This window comes from Lactuca saligna, chromosome 9 (assembly GCF_052625555.1).
Source record: "Lactuca saligna cultivar CGN05327 chromosome 9, ASM5262555v1, whole genome shotgun sequence".
Classification (NCBI taxonomy): Eukaryota; Viridiplantae; Streptophyta; class Magnoliopsida; order Asterales; family Asteraceae; genus Lactuca; species Lactuca saligna.
Window position 1 is genome coordinate 13,161,269 of NC_136425.1, and position 19,979 is coordinate 13,181,247.

The 19,979-nt window shown below is 35.4% G+C and overlaps 1 protein-coding gene and 1 pseudogene across 1 annotated transcript; one reads left to right on the top strand and one right to left on the bottom strand.

Moving 5' to 3' along the window:
- Positions 1-14,173: 14,173 nt before the first annotated feature.
- On the top strand, positions 14,174-17,227 carry LOC145018238 (pentatricopeptide repeat-containing protein ELI1, chloroplastic pseudogene; annotated as a pseudogene).
- Positions 17,228-18,145: 918 nt separating this feature from the next.
- Positions 18,146-19,629, bottom strand: LOC145014354 (krueppel-like factor). Its single transcript, XM_078972732.1, has 3 exons — positions 19,457-19,629; positions 18,642-18,905; positions 18,146-18,575 (listed from the first exon to the last, which is right to left on the bottom strand). The coding sequence occupies exons 2-3, from the start codon at positions 18,886-18,888 to the stop codon at positions 18,538-18,540; spliced, it is 285 nt and encodes a 94-aa protein (XP_078828858.1). The 5' UTR covers positions 18,889-18,905; positions 19,457-19,629; the 3' UTR covers positions 18,146-18,537.
- Between the last annotated feature and the right edge of the window lie 350 nt (positions 19,630-19,979).

A 19,979-nucleotide genomic window follows, 5' to 3' on the forward strand; every position in this document is an offset into this window, starting at 1 on the left:
AAGTACTCTACTTCTCGCTAGCATAGGCTACCCTTCGGTAAACCTTTCGTAGCCCCTCACTGCTACCTACTCACTCGCAAGCATCTCATAACAACAGAAATCCTCCTAGGCTAAGGCATCACATATCATGCCACTCTAGTCCTAATATGAAGACCAAGCCTACTTAACATGCATAACATATCATAACATAACTCTTAACACATAATGTAAGGGTAATCTGGGAAATCCCCGTTCGGGCGCTGGTTGATCGTACACACTGGTCTGCTTTGCTCATTTCAAAACCTTTTTATTCTTCTATAAATATTGTTTGATTTATGAAAAATTTCTCAAATCCCGGGTCTGAGTTCAAATACACCCGAAGGTGCATCCGAATCCTTCAAACCAAGCCTCTGGTACCGACTTGTAACAACGTAAATCTCAAAACAAATTTGTATATTTAAAACATACATTTACTCATAAAATAATGTCAAAACATAATGTATCAAATGTTATCATCACAAAACATATCCCAGAAACTCAAAACATAAACTCCACGAGTGTGTACGAATCATGTTGACGTCTTCCCGCGATCATCACTAGTACCTGAAACACATAACACCACAACTATAAGCATAAATGCATAGTAAGTGATATTTGTATTTTTATACATATTTTTATACATTATATCTTAATATTTTTGCCTTTATTATTCTCTTTTAGAACTAAAAAGTACTTATAATGCTTTGAATTATGATTTGCAGCTATTTGTTGTAGATAGAGCACAAAAGAAAAGATTGGAGCGGAATTAGGGCTTAGAAGCTAAAAGGAAGAAAAAATGTTGGAGGAGCCAATTACGCCCAACATAATTGCTAAGTACGCTTAGCGTAATAGGCAAAGATGGATTACGCCCAACGTAGATAAGGTTACGCCCAGCATAACGACCTGCATGCATATTTCCTCATCGCGATATAAATCCCAGTACGCCCAGCGTAATACGGCTTACGCCCAGCGTACGTAAGTCGGTTCCAAGGGTTATAAAAAGCGATTATCAGCTAACCAGAGAGGGGGATTCAACTTCTAACCTAATTTAGTTGATAATTAACTTCTGTTAAGCCGTTTTGAGGGTCTAGAAGGCGGCTGGAAGGCCGTTAAGCTAACGGGGGCGGAGATCAGAAGGATTGGAGAGCGGATACATGTCGGTAATCATATGGGTTGTTAATGTGACCATGTTTAGCATTCCATTGTGATAGTATTATGTGTTTAGTTTCTGATTTAGGTATAAAAACCTTTTACTTTGTGTTTATGATTGAATGAAACCTTGATTAATGGATTAATTGCTATATTGAATTGTTTGATTATGTTTAATTTATCTTGCCAAGCTTGTTAAAAGATCCTTATGTGTTAATGATAATTATTTGTTGTTAATTGTCAAGTAAATTAAGTTGTATGAACATCTGCTTGATTGCTTGTATCTTATGACTTTGATGACCATCAAGATTATAAGTCTAGGAATAGCGAATGTGAAACTAGGACTAACTTCGAAATAAGTAAGTTAATGTGTGAGCCTTGTGTGATGACCATCAACAAGAGGTTAATTGAACGACCAAATTTGATTAACTATTATTACAAGTCTTGCTTGATACGAACTGAACACTAGGAAACATGTTAGTTTAATCAACTGATCACTGTCTGAATTGACTTGTTTGCTAAAGGATTAGTAATAGTGAACGCGAATCTAATCATTTTAGGAATCGGTGAACATGAATAAATGAATTTGGGTATGCAATTGTCTATGCTTTTAAAGTGCAATTAATCTAAACCAAAGTACCTGAAGAGATTTGTTTCCCTATTAGTTTATCGAGATTTGTTAATTAATTGTTCGTCTGAGATTTAATAAACCACTTCTTTACTGCTTTTGTGTGTTTTGTAACTTATAATCAAATATTTTAAATTAATTCACCACCATTCCCCTTGTGTTCGACACTCTTGCTTATCAAAGCTATACTATACTCGATCGGGTTCACTGCCTGTAAGGTGTGGTTTAGATGCGATAAATTAGGAATTATAAATAAAAAAACCAGTGCATGAAAAATACACATCAGTGAGTTCCCCACAATAACACATACAACACATACGCCTTTCCAGGCCATAACTCTGTGAGATCTTCCGATCCAGGTGTCTCATGGGACTTCCGTCCCGAATTCCGGTAGACCTTCCGGTCCTACCCGTATTGACCTTCCGATCCATGTCATCTTGACCTTCCAGTCCTTATCATACATAACATACATAACACATACATATCACATAACAACATATAGCACATACATCTCATAGCATACAAGACCTTCCGGTAACACATAGGTACCCTTCCAGGTACAGCATAGTGAAAAGACTCACCTCGGATATCTCGGATAATCTCGCATACGTATGCACTGATCTAGCCTCCGCCAAAACTAGGCCTGTCAAATCAGGCCGTCGTGTCGTGTTTTTGTCTGACACGACACGACACGACAAGGTTTTTTGTAACACGAACACGACACGACACAATGTCGTGTTTCTTTTCACTAACACGAAAACGAAGCAATTAAAAAACAACAACACGACACGACAAAGATAATATTACATAACTATTATTTTATTTAATTCATATTTAATCATATATAAAACGATAAAAACGACAAACACGAAAACACGACAAATACATGCTCAATCGTGTTAATTTCGTGTGGATTTGTAAACACGAACACGACACGACACGACATCGTGTTTTTTAAACTTGACACGAACACGACATGAAAACGAATTCGAATTTTGATTTCGTCCCGATTTCGTTTCGTGTTGTGTATTTTTGTCGTGTCGTGTCATAAATTGACACCCCTAGCCTAAACACATAAACAATTATCTCAAATCAATAATGTCTCTCCAGGCTAGACTAGTCTCTTTCATGTCCTCTAATAAGGCTAAAAGACCATTTTACCCTTCAAATGGTCCACCTGACCAGTTGTTGACCAAACCCTAAAATTCAACAAAAGTCAATAGTCGACTTTGACCAGACTCGCCGAGTGCACTCGTGTGACTCAGCGATTCCATGCATGTCCTCTTCGCCCCTGGTCCTCACTCGACTCGCTGAGTCTACTCTACACTCAACAGGTTATCACAGGTCGTGAATCGCAGGGCAACCCGACTCGACTCGTCGAGTCCACTAATGAACTCAGCGAGTTGCTTCCATAATCACACTCAAATGACCTTCTAAGGTCAGATCCGCTTCTCTAATCTATAGATCTGACTTCCCCACGACCAATAACCACGTAAAGGTCAAAACTTAACTCACATGCAATGCACCCAAAGCTTCTTTTGGTGAAATAACCACTAACATGGCTACCTAGGCTTACAACTCAAAAGGGATGGTATAAAGCATAGTTATAGGGACTCTCTAGACCTCTTGAGGTTCATATCTATGAATCATCTCACCTTGGGACCTCATCCACTCCAAATTCAAGCCAAAATAATGCATATAGAAACCCTAGATTCAACTAAACATCATAATCAAGAGATTAAGCACGGATTGATACCTCCAACAGCTTCCTCTGATCAAATGGAAGTAGATCCAATCTCCCCAACTCTCCTAGCTTGTCCTTTCTCCTTTCTTCTTGCTAAAGCACACAAGAAATGGTGGATTAGCCTTCCTCTTGCACCACAAATGATCTCTCTGCTCTCTAGGGTTTCTCAAGGGTGTAGTGTCGCAAATGAAGGCCATAAAGGGCTTTAAATAGGGCTCAGACCCTGAGATTTAGGGTTTCACTTTACAGCGCGGACTCACCGAGTCCACACATTGACTTGTCGAGTCCGGTCATTAATCTGGATAAGAATTCGCGATCCTACTTGGCGAGTCTGAGCGTCTACTCGTCGAGTCCCTCCATTAACTCAAAATAAATAATTTAAATAAGATACCTGGGAATCCGGATGTTATAGGTCCCCCAAAATACCAATGCCATACAAATCATAACCATATCATAGCAAATAAACAACATGCATATAGAGTCTACAGTATGATTGGATTGCCCTTACCGGGCCTGCAGTCTATCTGGTCCACTCTCAAAACCTTCAGCATGTCTGATCCTCCCACCCGGGCTTTCAGCCTGTCTGGACTGTTCTTCGGGCCTTTGGCCTAACTGATATGCCCTAATGGGTCTGCAGTATATCTGGTACACCCTGGGTTGTTGTCCTTCAGCACAAAGCAAGTTCGCCTTAACCCAACTCCGCATACACAATCAAAACATAAATACCAAAAGCTAGCTAGCATGTACAAATAGTCAATACGATCTAACAGATCACTAATCATAGCATCATCGTATATACCGGGATACCGGCCTAACAGGTTACTAATCATATCATCATGCAATAACCAGGATAACAATCCAAAAAGGGCCGGTATTGGTGCCTTCGACCCTGTTAGTATAGTAAGGACGGCTCACCTGGAAAGTAGTGTTGAAATCAAGAAGATCTATCTCCAAATCTCGGCTCCAAACTCAACTGCCTGTAACCATCAAATATTGTTTCCATTAAAATCCCAAATTACCAAAATACCCTCAGAATTCAAACTTTGTCAACCCTTGGTAAAAGTCAAAGTCAAAGTCAACGGTCAAGGTCAACAGTCCATGTTGACCCAACTTGTCGAGTTTATCCACCGACTCGTCGAGTTCCTCCAAAACTCGGTAATCGAAAACTAGGTCCAACTCGTTGAGTTACCAGAGTAACTCGTCGAGTTCCTTCCGAACTTCAAAACCAAAAACTCAAGTCGACTCGCCGAGTTACCTCACCCAAGGCGGGTAAACCCTAATCAACTCGTCGAGTTGGCTTATGCAACTCGTTGAGTTCCTTCAACCCATTTCTCATTCAAATGATTTTAAGCAAAACCAAGGCTCCAAACTATAGATCTATCATCATATGGTGTAGTTATCATGTAAAGTTGCTAACTTTACGTGCATGCAAGGCTTCAAGAAGCCAAAACACTCAAAACTAGCTTGATGAAGAGGTTTAGGGCATGGAGAAGGGCCAAGGCTTCATAAAGCTTGAGACTTAATGTACATGAGGGCCTAGAGGAGTCCAAATCTGAAGTTACAACTTCAAATCATGCTCAAAACCATAAATGCTTCTAGGATAAGCTAGAAATGACCCTAAACTCTTGAATGAAGAGATCTAACAGGAAAATGATCAAGGTAGTGAGTTTTTTACCTCCAAAAGGATGCCAAAACGATGTAGATGTTGGATCTACAATCCCCTTCTCGTTCCAAGCTTCTAACTCTTCAAGTCTCTTCAAGAAACACATCAAACACACACTTTTAGCCTCTCACACACACACACAAAATAGGGGTTAGCTCGATTAGGGTTTCTCTCTGAACGTGAAAGGGTAGTAAGGAGGCTAGAAAAGGGGCTTAAGGTCCTTTAAATAGGGTGCAAACCCTAAAGATTACGTTTTTCATAAACAACCACAACTCATCGAGTTGGGTCCTACAACTCGCCGAGTAGGTTCCATAAATCACGCGGCTTGATCAAACTCTGCACGACGATTTTGGGGCAACCAACTCGTTGAGTGGGTTCTAAAAATGTGAATTTAAAACTTCAAATTAATACCTGGGAGTCGGAATGTTACACCCAATAAAAGGGGATGTCACGATGGGATGATGGCAAAAGCCTATAGGCCCAATAGGATGATGGTTAGGAGCCTACATTCCCGGTAGAATGGTGGAGTTATAATGGATTCTTAAGCCTATTGTTTTATGATTTGTAAGTGTAGTGGAATATATTGTATGTTGCAGAACTCACTAAGCTTTATGCTTACTCGTTATATTTAAATTATTCTCAAATTGTTTTGGTGAGAAAAGGGAAGGGTGTAATATGATTGTACTCGCATCTATGATTTCTTTAGAGACTTCTTCTAAGCTCTATCTTTTTTGTTTTATGATGTTTGAATCAAATGAATATTTATGTTTCTTTTAAAAAGGTGATTTTTAGCTGTTTAATTCATACTTCAAATAGTTTAAATTTGGATGAAATTTTGAGACATTACAATATTCTACCACAATTTAACTATTGATGATTTTATTGTTTTGAGAAGTTATGGGTTTATACATTTGTGTATTAAATTATTGTTCATTCATACAACATCGATATAATGTCTAACCCTAGGATTGTATTCACTAGGCTCCCCTTAGCCTAACCCATAGATTGATAAATTTGTGTTGGTTAGTTGATATCACAAGCTTAGAAGATTTATAACTTTGGATATTTTAGAAGACTCTTGGTTTGTAATGACTTCTTGAACTTTTTACTTTGATTATATTTTTACACTCTCACATGATGTTTAAATCATTTCATGAAAACTTTGAAATTAAGTAATCAATTTATTGCTATAAACTTTAGGACTCTTTTTCGCAAATTAAAACTATGAAAATATTTTAAATATTTAATTAAGGGAATATGACTTATCAAGGTAATTAACTTTTCGCTATGTTCACATCTGGGTAATTATCTTTTTTTTGTATATATCTAGGGAACAAACTTTTTGGAAGTGTTCACATATGACCATTATGACCTGCTATAGCAGGTTAAATCCTAGATGTGAACGCTTTCAACAAGTTTGTTACCTAGATGTGTACAAAAAAAATAGTTACCCAAATATGAACAAAACGAAAATTAAAAATTAAATTACATGAATGGTCCCTGTGGTTTGGGGGACTTTGTGGTTTTGGTCGCTAATTTATATTTTTAACTTAAATGGTCCCTACTGTTTATTTTTGTTGCGCATTTGGTCCCCGTCTTACCTAAAAATACTATTGTGCCCTTATTAATTTATTTTTTAAATTAATTTTATTATCTATGTATTTATTTTTTACATATTTAAAAAAATTAATAGACCACATATATTTGTATTTCTTCGGATGATCTCTACTGTTTATTTTTAATTAAATTTTTTTTTAACTCGGATGATCCTTACTGTTATTTTTGTTACGCGTTTGATCTCTGTGTTATCTAAAAATAGTATTTTTCCCTTATTAATTTTTTTAATTAATTTTCTTATTTATGTATTTATTTTTTATAAAAAAAATTAATATACCCCACATATATGTATCTCATCACCGTAAACCTGAAACCACATTTGAGAAATTTAATTTGAGTCTTACCATTCACCATCTCATCTCTGATTCTCTCAATCTTCTATTTCTTTTCCATCTTTAGTAACATCGACGTCTTCACCGTCTTTTTTTTTGGTACTTCAACTCTGACGAACCAACACCATAACCTACTGTCTCTTCATCTTTAGTGGGTTGTGGTGTTGATTCGACGGAGTTGAAGGACCGAAAAAAGAAGTGATGATGAAGACATCGATATCACTAAAGATGAAAAATAAATAGAAGTTGAGAATGATGAAAGATGGGATGGTGAGGAGATACAAATATGTGAGGTCTACTAATTTTTCTTAAACATATAAAGCATAAGTACATAAACAAGAAAACTAATTAAAAAAATTAATAAGGGGACAATAGTCTTTTTAGGTAAGACAGAGACCAAGTTCGTAACAAAATTAAATAGTAGGGACCATCCGAGTTAAAAAAAATTAAATTAATTAAAAAATAAATAGTAGGGATCATCCGAGGAGATACAAATATGTGTGATCTATTAATTTTTATAAATATATAAAAAATAAATACATAGATAAGAAAATTAATTAAAAAAATAAACTAATAAGGGCACAATAGTATTTTTAGGTAAGACGGGGACCAAACGCGCAATAAAAATAAACAATAGGGACCATTTAAGTTAAAAAAATAAGTTAGCGACCAAAACTACAAATTCCCCCAAACCACAGGGACCATTCATGTAATTTAATTTTTACTTTTCGTTTTGTTCATATTTGGGTAATTATTTTTTTTTTTGTACACATCTAGGTAACAAACTTGTTGAAATCGTTCACATCTAGGATTTAACCTGCTATAGCAGGTCATAATGGTCATATGTGAACATTTCCAAAAAGTTTGTTACCTACATATATACAAAAAAAAAAAGATAGTTACCCAGATGTGAACATACCGAAAAGTTAATTACCTTGATAAGTTAAAGACTATTTCAAATAGGAAAATAGGCCAATGCGAGGGGGTGTTACACATGCATCTTAAGTATCAAGTCAAGCAATCCATATTTACTTGATGTTTATTTAGAAATATATATAGGGAAATTTAGTAAGACGTTTGCTTCCATTTATTTTAAAGTTGCACTTGCAATTGAAGAGTATCACTTTGAACCAGGAGCTGGATGAGATCTTTCTCTATAGTTGGCGTTGTTACCCTTTCCACTTTCATCTCCAATTCCAACGCTATTATTATTGACACCGCCATCACCGTTGTCGGTTGCATTGCCATTTCGGAAAATGTTTCCATTGATTTGACCATTATTGCTCCCGCTTCTGTTTCCGATATTATTGCGGCTACCATTGTCATTTGTGTTATTTCTGTTATCCGTTAACTTAGGATTGGTAACATCGTTGTTTTCAATGTTTGGGTAGCCATTTTTGTTGACATAGATTTTGTACTTATTGTTTCTATTTTGTCCACTAACATCATTACAAACAACATGACCATTCACACATCCTCCTCCTTGTATATTCTTAGTACTTTCTCTATTATCACCCACATATCTTATTCCAATACCATCCCCGAACATTCCTCCAATATTTTCCTTGAGCGGTTCTTTTTTATTATACTCATGTAATCCTCCACATCTCATGTCTCCTGTTGGACAACCAATCTTAATTGTACCCTCACCATATGCAAGGGGTAGCTTTGCCTTTCCAACAAGCTTTCTACCACGTACAATGTCGATTTTGCAAATCAAAAGGATGAAAAATATATAGACAAAAAGCTTAATTGTCATCATGTAAGCTGGGTTTTTTTCTTCTAATTTTATATCGATGACTTATGATAAGTGATAGCACAATCACATGTATATATAGGGAGTTCAGTTGGAGAAAATTTAATAGGCTAGTTAATATATAAATAAATAGTTTTACGTCTTAAATTACCTAAAAATATTAATATGTTATATACTATACCACCTTATGATTTGACAAAACCATCAAACAACTTTCTCTTTGTTTTCATTTTACTAAAAATGTAAGTACAATTATGTTATTTTATCTTTTAGATAATATAATAACACTAGAAAACTCATCGGAGACTATACCATATTATTTGTGTTTTTGAACTTAAGCATTTTATTTATTTTATTGAATAATTCACCAATACAATGTTTTAAAAAAATTTAAGATCTCTATGTTATTTTAAAAAGACTACAAGTAGATATAAACTTTTTCTCACTCCTCGATGCTTGTCCTTTTCTTTTAAATGCAAAATGTTATATATATATATATATATATATATATATATATATATATATATATATATATATATATATATATATATATATATATATATATATATATACTTTCACATCATTTATAATCTTTCATATCTTATGTGTATATCTCATTTTAAAAAAATGGTAAATTGTACAACAGACAGCCTACGTCAAATTCATCCCAAGATCTATCATGTGAAAGGTAAATTACGAAGCAACTTAAAATAGAGGGTTTTAATAGTAAGAAGAAGAATATGAATAAAATTATATAACCTTGGTTTTATGGTTAGTAATACTGGGTTGTTACCTAGTGGGATGTGAAGCCACCAAGAAAATTAAACCCTTTTGCTTGCAAATAAAACATAATAAAATGGTAAAAGTGGGATCGATCAACAGAGAAATGGTTGTATTAAATTAGCAATGCAATCTAATTGAATAATTGAAATAAAACTAACTAACTATAATTAAACTAAAAAAAAATAGGTGTGATTCGTTTGAAAAGTTAAAGACTTGAAGAATTAAAATGTTTGCAATTAAGCAAGATGGTGAGATGTTCAAATTATCATAAATAAATGGTTAACTATGGCAAGTCAACACAATGAATAATTATTTATATATCTTTAGGATTCAATATGTAAGCTTATTATTCAACCCAAATTTGTTATAGCATTCATGAAGCATGAAATGCCAAATTTCCTCAAAGTTAGTATAGAGGTTAGGGAAACTCACAACACACCTTCTTAATGAAGATCAATGATTCGGTTGAAGCAATTCAATTCAAGAAAATTGATTAGCCTTAAGAATGAAGGAATTCCCAATTCCAAGAGGATGTTAATGCTTACACATCCATAAAGGAGTCATGATCCATAAGCTAGAGATGATTTCTACCATCATAAAGCCTTTGTTCTAAGAAAATTTAACGATTCGGTGCTAAATCAAAGAAATAAACCAACAATTACTCATGAAGTACCAAGCTCATGATCAAAGTATTAAATAAGCATAAGAATTATGAACTAAGAATCATAAACATAGGAAAAATGATAACCAAACATGAATCTTTCAAAACTCATAAATATCCAAGAATTTTAGCCCAAGTCAACCAAAATAAAGTAACTAGCCTCCCATGGCAACATATCAATGATCATAAAATTGTTTCAACATCAAGGAATTAGCAAATATAGTAGAAGAATGAGATGTGAATGCTCTAGCTCTCCAAAATCATGCCTAGCTGCTCCAATGATGTCCAAAATCAATATATGGGTTGCAATACCTAACCCTAAGCTAAATGATGGGCCAAATGACAAAAATGCCCTTGATAAGGTAGTTACGCAAGTGGGCGCACAAAGTTGCACGGGTGGAGAGACCTCACCCTCGCAAAAGATGTTGAATTCCTATTGTCTCATTCTTCCACTACTCCACCCAACTACCTTAGATACCCTTGGTTCCCTTCACACCTCACATCATTCAAATATGGACCAATCATCTTCAAGCATCAAAATGGATATTACAAGCCCGTCTTCAAGAGTCCATGACCTATCTAAGTCTTCAAAAGATCAAGCACAATTCTTCTAAAATGGATCTGCAAAGCCCAATAACTCCTCGAAAGCCCACAACACCCATCAACAAGTTAATCCACAACCACAACAAGATTCCAAAAACCTACAAAACACCTTATGAAAAAGATAAAGCACTGAATATGATCCAACATAAACAAGGGATGGGATATGCAATGTAATAACAACAAAAAACGCTAATATAAACTACATAAAAAAGTAAATAAAAAAACTTTCAAATCACCCCAAGCTTAAAACTTACTCGTCCTCAAGTAAGAACAAGACTAAAATGAGTTCGAGATGAGCTAAACTAAAAAGGAAAAAGAAAGGTCACCATCGAACTTGGTCAAATCCATTCAACATGGCTAGAGTCGGTCTTGAATGGACCTACGCATCTTCCAACTCTTCCCCACTTTATAGCCATAAATCACATTCTCAAACAACTTGAAGAAAGACTAGACCATGTTTGAATATGGTGACCATTAGAGTGTACAATACAAAGGAAACAAGGGGATGTGCCCGGTGGGAGCACTCTGAACTCATCAATGTAGACGATAATGCATGAAGGAGTGATACCTCTCCATACACGATGATTCCTACATTAGTTAGGCCAAATTGTATCAAAACGAAATAGAGTTTGCAGGACAACCTCCGAGGCGAACATCCGGCTTGAAAACCACTAATTTTAATATAGTATAAAGTGTATTTTAAAACATTTCATAATACTACGTATATAATAAATTTCAAAAATTTATATAATTTTAAATTTAATATAAATCAAATAATATTTGACATTAATTATTAGGATTAATTAATACCTAAATCAATTATTTACACATTTAAAAAAACAATCATATTAATCAATAAAACAATTAATCAAGTCAAAGATTTATCTCTTAACTTTTAGGCTTGTAATTTATCATCAAATATGCAGCAAAATCGGATTTGGAAGATATTTAAGGAAAATAATTACCAAACAAAACAGACTAGGCGGATAATTACGAAAAATTTGATCAGGTCATATCTCATGTCGTAAGCATCAATGCTCACGTCGTGAGATGAAAGAGTCTGTATTGAAAACCGAAGTATTGATAGGAATATCAGGGTTCTAATCCCTCTCCATCCGCGAGGTGATAACTTCTCTCTTGCGTTATCTATAGATAAGAACGAATCTGATCGACTCGACTGATATGACAGATGGAATGGTAGCTTGTTTTATGATTTAGTTATGACTCTGTCTCTTTTTCGTGATCTTCCTCCCCCCGGTTGGGGAAGGTCCGGAAAGCCTTTCATTTTCGCTTAAGCTTCCCCGGTTTGGGCAGGAGGGGCTTCTTTTTTTTCTCCCACTAGATGGCTAGTAGAAAGAATGACAAGACGAAAGAAAGGCTTAGGATAGCGGGAGAGGGTAAATGAAAGGAAAACAAATCAAACTTCTGGATCGCAAGAAAGGGGAATAATTGCAACTGAATCGACATAGACGAACTTCTAAACTTAACACAGTGCTTAGCGATTAATCCGAAAATTTTAGTTTTGATCAATTCACCAATGTGCAATCACATGAAATATAGTCATAGGATATGATACCACTGATGAGTTATGGAGGTTACAAAAACAATGCTCTAAGGGGGAAAACATTTAACAATTAAATGATTAGGGCACATGCAACCTAGAAGGATCTATGTCTTTCACATAAAGACAACATACTATGAGCTATCAAACTACAAAATTTTCCTATTCAAACTTGAATTCATTAGTAAGAATACATACCTTATTGATTGTTGAAGTAAACAATCAAAAATCATTTTATTGATCTTTTGGAAGCAAGCACCACAAGTGTCGTGCCTCTAGTGGTTCACATCCAACACAAACAATAAGAATATTAAGATAGAGGAGGGAGGAGATCAGAATTTCAGTCTAGCTCTTCTAAAGAATGAGTGCCAAAATATGAAGCCATAAAGCCTTTATATAATGTAGTAAGGAAACCCTAGCTAACCCTAAAACCAATATAATAATATTATATGGTTTTTCGTAATTATCCAACTTCCTGATTTTGCTCCAATGATAATTCTAGAACCCCTACAACAGTTCCAAAATCATCCATAGCCTAAGGAGGTTATAGATTATTAAACAATTACACTTTAACCCCTGCACTTTTAATTAATTCTGTTAATCCCAAAATCAATTCCAATTAATTTCTGATTAACTATTAATTAAATTATACTATTTCTAAATAATATATTATTTTCATAATATATTAATAAATTATTAATAATAAATCAACACATATTTCCAAAATATCATGTCCAATTATTAGGTTTTAGAGTAACCCAAAAGGACTGTGCTACCATCAATTTAAGTTTATATCAATTATAGTTATGAGCTTAGACACATAATCCAACACTTTGGTGGTGGTGTTTACGTGTGGAAATGGTCTGCCACATAGGAATTTATGCGTACACTTCACTCCATATCGGCTGACCTAAGACCACATGATATGTTCAAGGAACATTTTTCACTTTTTGAGTGTTACGTTAGTTTTCCCTCACTATTCGTTCACTCACCAAAAGACAGGAAATTGTTGCCTTTCACTATCTTTATTTATTTTATTTTAAATATTTTATACAATACTATACTCGTTTTGTAAGGAATTAAAAACCATTAATTTTAATATACTTTTTATAATTTTTTATTGTGTATATATATATATATATATATATATATATATATATATATATATATATATATATATATATATAATTTAATAAATATTAAAACAATTGAAGAAAAAAAAAAGATGTTGAACACCAGTTGAGAGAATGAGCGATAACCTTATGGGTGACAGTTGATGACACGACACGAAATGAAACCGGTCAAAACTAAAATTCGAATTTGTGTCCGTATCAAGCATAAAAAATACGAAGTTGTGTCGTGTCTTGTTCGTGTTTAAAATTCGATACAAAATTGACACGATTTAGCATTTGCCAGTCGTGTTTGTCGTATTATGTATGATTAAGTATTAGTTAAATAAATTAATTGTTATATTATGTCATCTTTGTCGTGTTGTGTTTTTTTTAATCGGTTCGTTTCTTATTAGTTGAAAAAAAAAACAGCATTGTATCGTGTTTGTGTTACTAAAAACATTATGGTGTTTTGTCGGACAAAAAGATTACATGATAGTCCAATTTGCCATCGCTAGATAACCTCCCTTCACTCGTTCCCGCATTGCAAATTCTCTCACCTTGGTATTGTGTTCCGAGATTCGAGAAGGGTTCCCACAATCCCACTCATCCTTCCAGCTGTCTAATGGAAATAAATAAAAGTAAGTATGGTATTAAAGAGAGTAACTTTGTCGTGTCTCGGGACTAGAGTTTTGATGGATTCCACTCTTGTACCCGAATCCCTTACTAGTTCAAATTGTTCGCGGCTAAAGAAAGATTGAGCTTGCAGATCGAACCTGTAATGTTACCTCTGTGCAAACCTCCGCACTCCATCCTCGGCTACATCTTACCGACTCTAGACAGTAAATTCTTAACACTCAAACAACTTCAACAAATCCACAGTCTAATCCTCACAAATGGTCATCTCGCTTCAACACCCCTTATCACCACGTTCTTACATTCTTGCTACCATTCTCGTAATCCCAGTTACGCGTTACAGTTCGTATATAACTTACCGGCGTCGTTTTCAAAACCTTCCCTCTGGGGATCCATGATTAAAACGTGTTTAGAATCTAATAACCTGCGGGATTTCTTCACTTGTTATGATGTGATGATGCGGTGTCGTAATTATGATGCAAACATCCCCAGCGTTGGGATGTTTGCTTCGATTTTTCAATATGGTGCGAAAGTGGGTAATGCCCAATTGGGGAGATTGTTTCACTGTGTTGTAGTGAAATGGGGTTTTGATTCTGATCTGGTTTTGCAAACTGGGTTGCTTGATTTCTATGCAAAAATTGGAGATTTGAGGTCTGCCAAGAAGGTGTTCGAAGAAATGTCACAGAGAGATGTGGTTGCCTGTAATGTCATGATTTCAGTACTTGGGAAGCATGGACTTATTGAGGATGCACGGGTTTTGTTTGATAGTATGCTGGAAAAGGATTCCTATAGTTGGAATTCAATGGTATCTTGCTATTTCAAGATAGGTGATATCGACTCTGCACGGCTTCTCTTCGATAAAAACCCTGTAAAAAATACGATCTCTTGGAATGTGTTGATCGATGGGTATAGTAAATCAGGTTATTTAAACAATGCTGATAACTTTGGCGACTTCGTAACTCTTTACAACAAAATGCGATTTAGTGATGTGTACCCCAGTCAAACCATACTTTCTTTGATTCTCCATTGTTGTGCCAGTTTCTGTGCCTCGCAACTAGGGAAAACAGTTCATGGCGAGATATTCAAGTGGAATTTCAACAACGATGTCGTTTTGCAAACAGGGTTGCTCGACTTTTACTCAAAGATCGGGGATTTAAGTTCTGCAAAGAAGGTGTTCGATGAAATGTCCCATAGAGACATTGTAGCGAATAACGCTATGATTTCAGCACTTAGTAAGCATGGATCTGCCAAAGACGCACAGAAACTGTTCAACAGTATGCACGAAAAAAATTCAGTCACATGGAACTCCATGATCACTTGCTATTCCAAGATAGGTGACATCGAATCAGCTCGCTTAACTTTCGATTCCAATCCCATCAAAGACATAGTCTCTTGGAATGCAATGATAGATGGTTACTGCAAATCCGGTCATCTTGATCATGCTGAAGAACTTTTCCACAAAACTGAAGTGAAAAACCCTGTGACATGGAACACCATTATTGCAGGATTTGTTCAGGGTAAGGAGTTCCTAAAAGCATTGCGTTTCTTTGACCACATGCAAGACGAAAGGGTGAGGCCAACTGAGGTAACCATGGTTAGTTTGTTAACCACTTGTGCTCATCTTGGAGCATTGGATATGGGTGAATGGATCCATGGTTACATCAAGAAAAATAAACTCAAAATCGATGTTATTTTAGGCAATGCTCTTATCGACATGTATTCCAAGTGTGGAAGTATATCAGATGCTGTAGATGTCTTTCATAAACTTCAATCCAAGAACGTTTACTGCTGGAATTCGATCATTGTAGGATTAGCAATGCATGGTTATGGTAATGAAGCGATTGATTATTTTCTTTCCATGAAGAAAGAAGGTGTAAAACCCGATGGGGTTACTTTTATTGGTCTTTTATGTGGTTGTAGCCACTCTGGATTAATCTCTGAAGCTAAAACGTATTTTTCAACAATGGAAACCGATTACGGAATAGAACCGGGAATTGAACATTTCGGATGTATGGTTGACCTTTTGGGTCGATCCGGTTTACTTTTGGAAGCGTTGGAACTTATTACCAAAATGCCATTGAAGCCAAACGCGGTGGTGTGGGGGAGTTTGCTTCGATCGTGTCATATTCATAAAGATACCGAACTCGGGGAACACGTGACTCAACGGTTGTTGGAATTGGACCCGTATGACAGCGGGAATTACGTATTCCTTTCCAATCTATACGCGTCATTGAGTCGATGGAAAGATGTGGACAGGTGTCGGAAGTTGATGATGGAAAACGGGGTTCAGAAGGTACCCGGTTGGAGTTCGATTGAGGTGGAGAATGTAGTGTATGAATTTGTGGCGGGAGATAGTTTGCATCCGGAATTTGAAGAGATAAATGGGGTTTTGGTTGAAATTGGGAAGAGATTGAAAGAAGGGGGTTATGAGGCGGATACGGGTGGTGTGTTGCATGATATAGATGAGGAGGAGAAAGAGATGTCGGTTGGGTATCATAGCGAGAGGATTGCAGTTGCTTTTGGGCTCTTGAGGATTTCTTTTGGGAAGGTGATAAGAGTGGTGAAGAATTTGAGAACTTGTGATGATTGTCATAATGCTATGAAGATTATATCAAAGGTATATGAGAGGGAGATAATTATGAGGGATCGGAATCGGTTTCATCATTTTAAGAATGGGGTTTGTTCATGCAAGGATTATTGGTGAGTGGTGAGTAATGTATATAGCATCTTAGCAACCTAATGTGTTGTCCTTGAATAGCAGTAAGGACATGAGAATCTATAAGTATAATTGGTCAATTGGGGTCTTTTCGATTTTGAATTTTGGACACCACGTTTTTTACTCTGGAAACAATATGGTTTATTTCCGTCATGTTAGTTGTTGGACTCATTGATGGGGTGTGAAAATAAAATAACTTACAAGCTTCCTATTGGAATGGATGAAATTTGTTTTGCTAGGAAGATTCTTATTCAAATTTAATTATTTGGCATATGACCAAGCAATACAGAAATATATTTTTCTCAATTTTGTTTTTCTGAAACGGGTGCGTTAGATATTTGATAATTGGTCAAAGCTCTTTACAAAATGTGTGAAGTCAAACATCTTTGATGTATAGAGTAAAAGGTAGTATATCTTAATGACTTAACGTAGGGGCCAATTTCAAGAGGGGTTTGTAGTTGATTAATGGCTGGAACAACATTAGCATTCAGCAATTATATTGCAGGTTGAATTTTAATGGGTCACAATAAGTTTTTATCTCAAACCCCAAAAAATTCAATCCAACACCCAACCTTAAGCCCATTGTATAGAGGTAAATCAGTTATTTAGCAGCCCAAGCCTCCAAAAACTGAATAGCCAGCAACAAGCAACCCAAGGAACGTAACCACAATTGAAAATTAAATAAATAAAATCATGTAGAATTCTAAAGGTTGTTTCTATTTATAAGTTTGAAAACGCGTACATTCATATGCTCTGTTCGTAAAGTTAGCCCAATCACATATTTTTGTTTGTCCAGTAAATTTTCAATGGTCAATGTTTATAGATGTTAGTTGGTTTATTTATATATGGTAATGTACTAATGTTTAATTTATCTACTCTTTAATGAGAGAATTATAAATAATAATTAAAACAATATAAATAAATAAACGGATACCCGGTAACCAGAACCAATTATGGTTCCGATATTTTTAGGAACCACCGGTTCCGGTTCCAGACAATTAGGGCGGGTACCCTCCTCACCCCTATTTATGACACCATACTTCCATGATTCCATCCATAGTGGAAAAAAAGTTGGTGATTCATTGTATTTTGTTTAAGGCCATGTTTGCTGTTATTATTAAGACAGCTTGTATAGCATTATGCATTGGATTTAAACCGAGACGAGTGTCTGAAGCAAAATTTGCAACTTTTCTTCCACCAAAAGGGGTGGATCAAGGTGAACCATGAATGTTTTGGATTCACTTATTTAGGTTTAAAAATCAACTAAGAACATAATCTGCTGAGGAAACATCCGAAACAACTTAACCCAATTAACTTTTGAGTTGATCTATCCAGGTCTCCTTCAGATAAGGTTTCTTTTTCCCTTTTCAATACTCAAAACAAACCTTAAAAAACTATAAGGGGTAATAAATAATATCGAGAAAACCACGAATATGTAAAAACCAAAATAACTAAAAGAATGTCTCAGGCAACCTAAAACTCCGTACTCTTTTATCCATTATACCTTCTCCTTATCTCTATCAGAACTCAGAAAGCAGCAAAAGCAAAGGCAGGCAGCCATTTATTTGTCAAATTCCCATAAAACACCATTTCCATCCTCTGCAATAAGTATTTAGTATTATAAACTATAACAAGAAGTAGTTGAACAGAATTGAAAATGAGTACCTTTAACTTTCTTGTTAATCCAGATTTCAGTCAGCATCCCAGCTCCAATCCCACCAACAATGCAGGACCCATAAATTGCAATGTTAGCTAACATGGATCTACGAGGAAGGAAATAGTAGTCTGGAATGTGGCGCATCTTTTTTGGAATCCGTTTTTTCACAACAGGTCCAGCATCAGCCTCATTCTTATTACCTGAATCGCCGATGCTTTTCCAGTCCAACGAATCCTTAGGGCCTTCAGTCCCCATAGTAGCTCAATAATAGGCTGTCAAATTTCCACTCAATCATGTTATAGTCACCAGCAATTTGGAAAGGACCAATAATAAGAACTTAACAGGCTAACGACAAGTGAGATATTTCATTCTTTCAGATTCACTGCTCAAAGTCTCATTTACAGCATACATAATCTTAAACTTGCAACTCATTGACGCAATATCACAAACACTTGGAGTGCTTTCTATTCCTTGGTTAAGAATTTACCAAATTCCCTGCGTTTTTAACGCTTATTTCAAGATTGAACGAAGAGATTGAAGCAAACAATAAATCATTTCCAAACGGGTAACACATTGACACGAAGAATAACAATTGGATAGCATCGTCTTACAAAATTCATTCGAACCTATTTGAGGTTCTAATTTTCAACAAGATTATAATACAATTAAAATTCAGCATCTATGAATTAGGATGAGATTAACAAAACCTAAAATAGTTCATGGCTAACGCATATAAGCTGCACCAGCACGAGAAAGAAGCCGATTAAAATACAATTACCACTACATAAAAAATCAATTAAAACCCGTAAATAATCAAACATACCAGTTGAGAATATCACCGCCGTGTCAAGGAAGAGGAGTCGCCGTCGTAAAAGCCGATCGAGGAAGAAAAGCGATTGAAAAGCTTGCCGGCGCAGTATGCACAGAGCCACAGACGGGTCAAATTGTTTTCCAAGCCGCGAATAATTGTTTGATGTTTTGGGGGTCGGACGGGTACGGGTCAAAAAAAAAAAAAGTCGTCTTTGCCTTATGCATAAACATTTTTCGTTATTATATATAATCTTTTTTCTATATTCCATACTATTATTAAATACAATATGTGTTATGATCATAATTTAATTTTTAAGCAATACGAAATAGACAATTGTACGTATTTATTGGTATACTTCATTACTTCACACATTTTTTTTAATCATTTTTACACATTTTTTTTTATCATTTCAACGTATTTGATGATTGTCTCGTTTCTTTTTCAGTTACTATTTTTTATTCTACCGTATTGCTGAGTTAAAAACACGACGTAACACAAACCAACCCACATTTAAGTAATCCCACTTAAATGGATC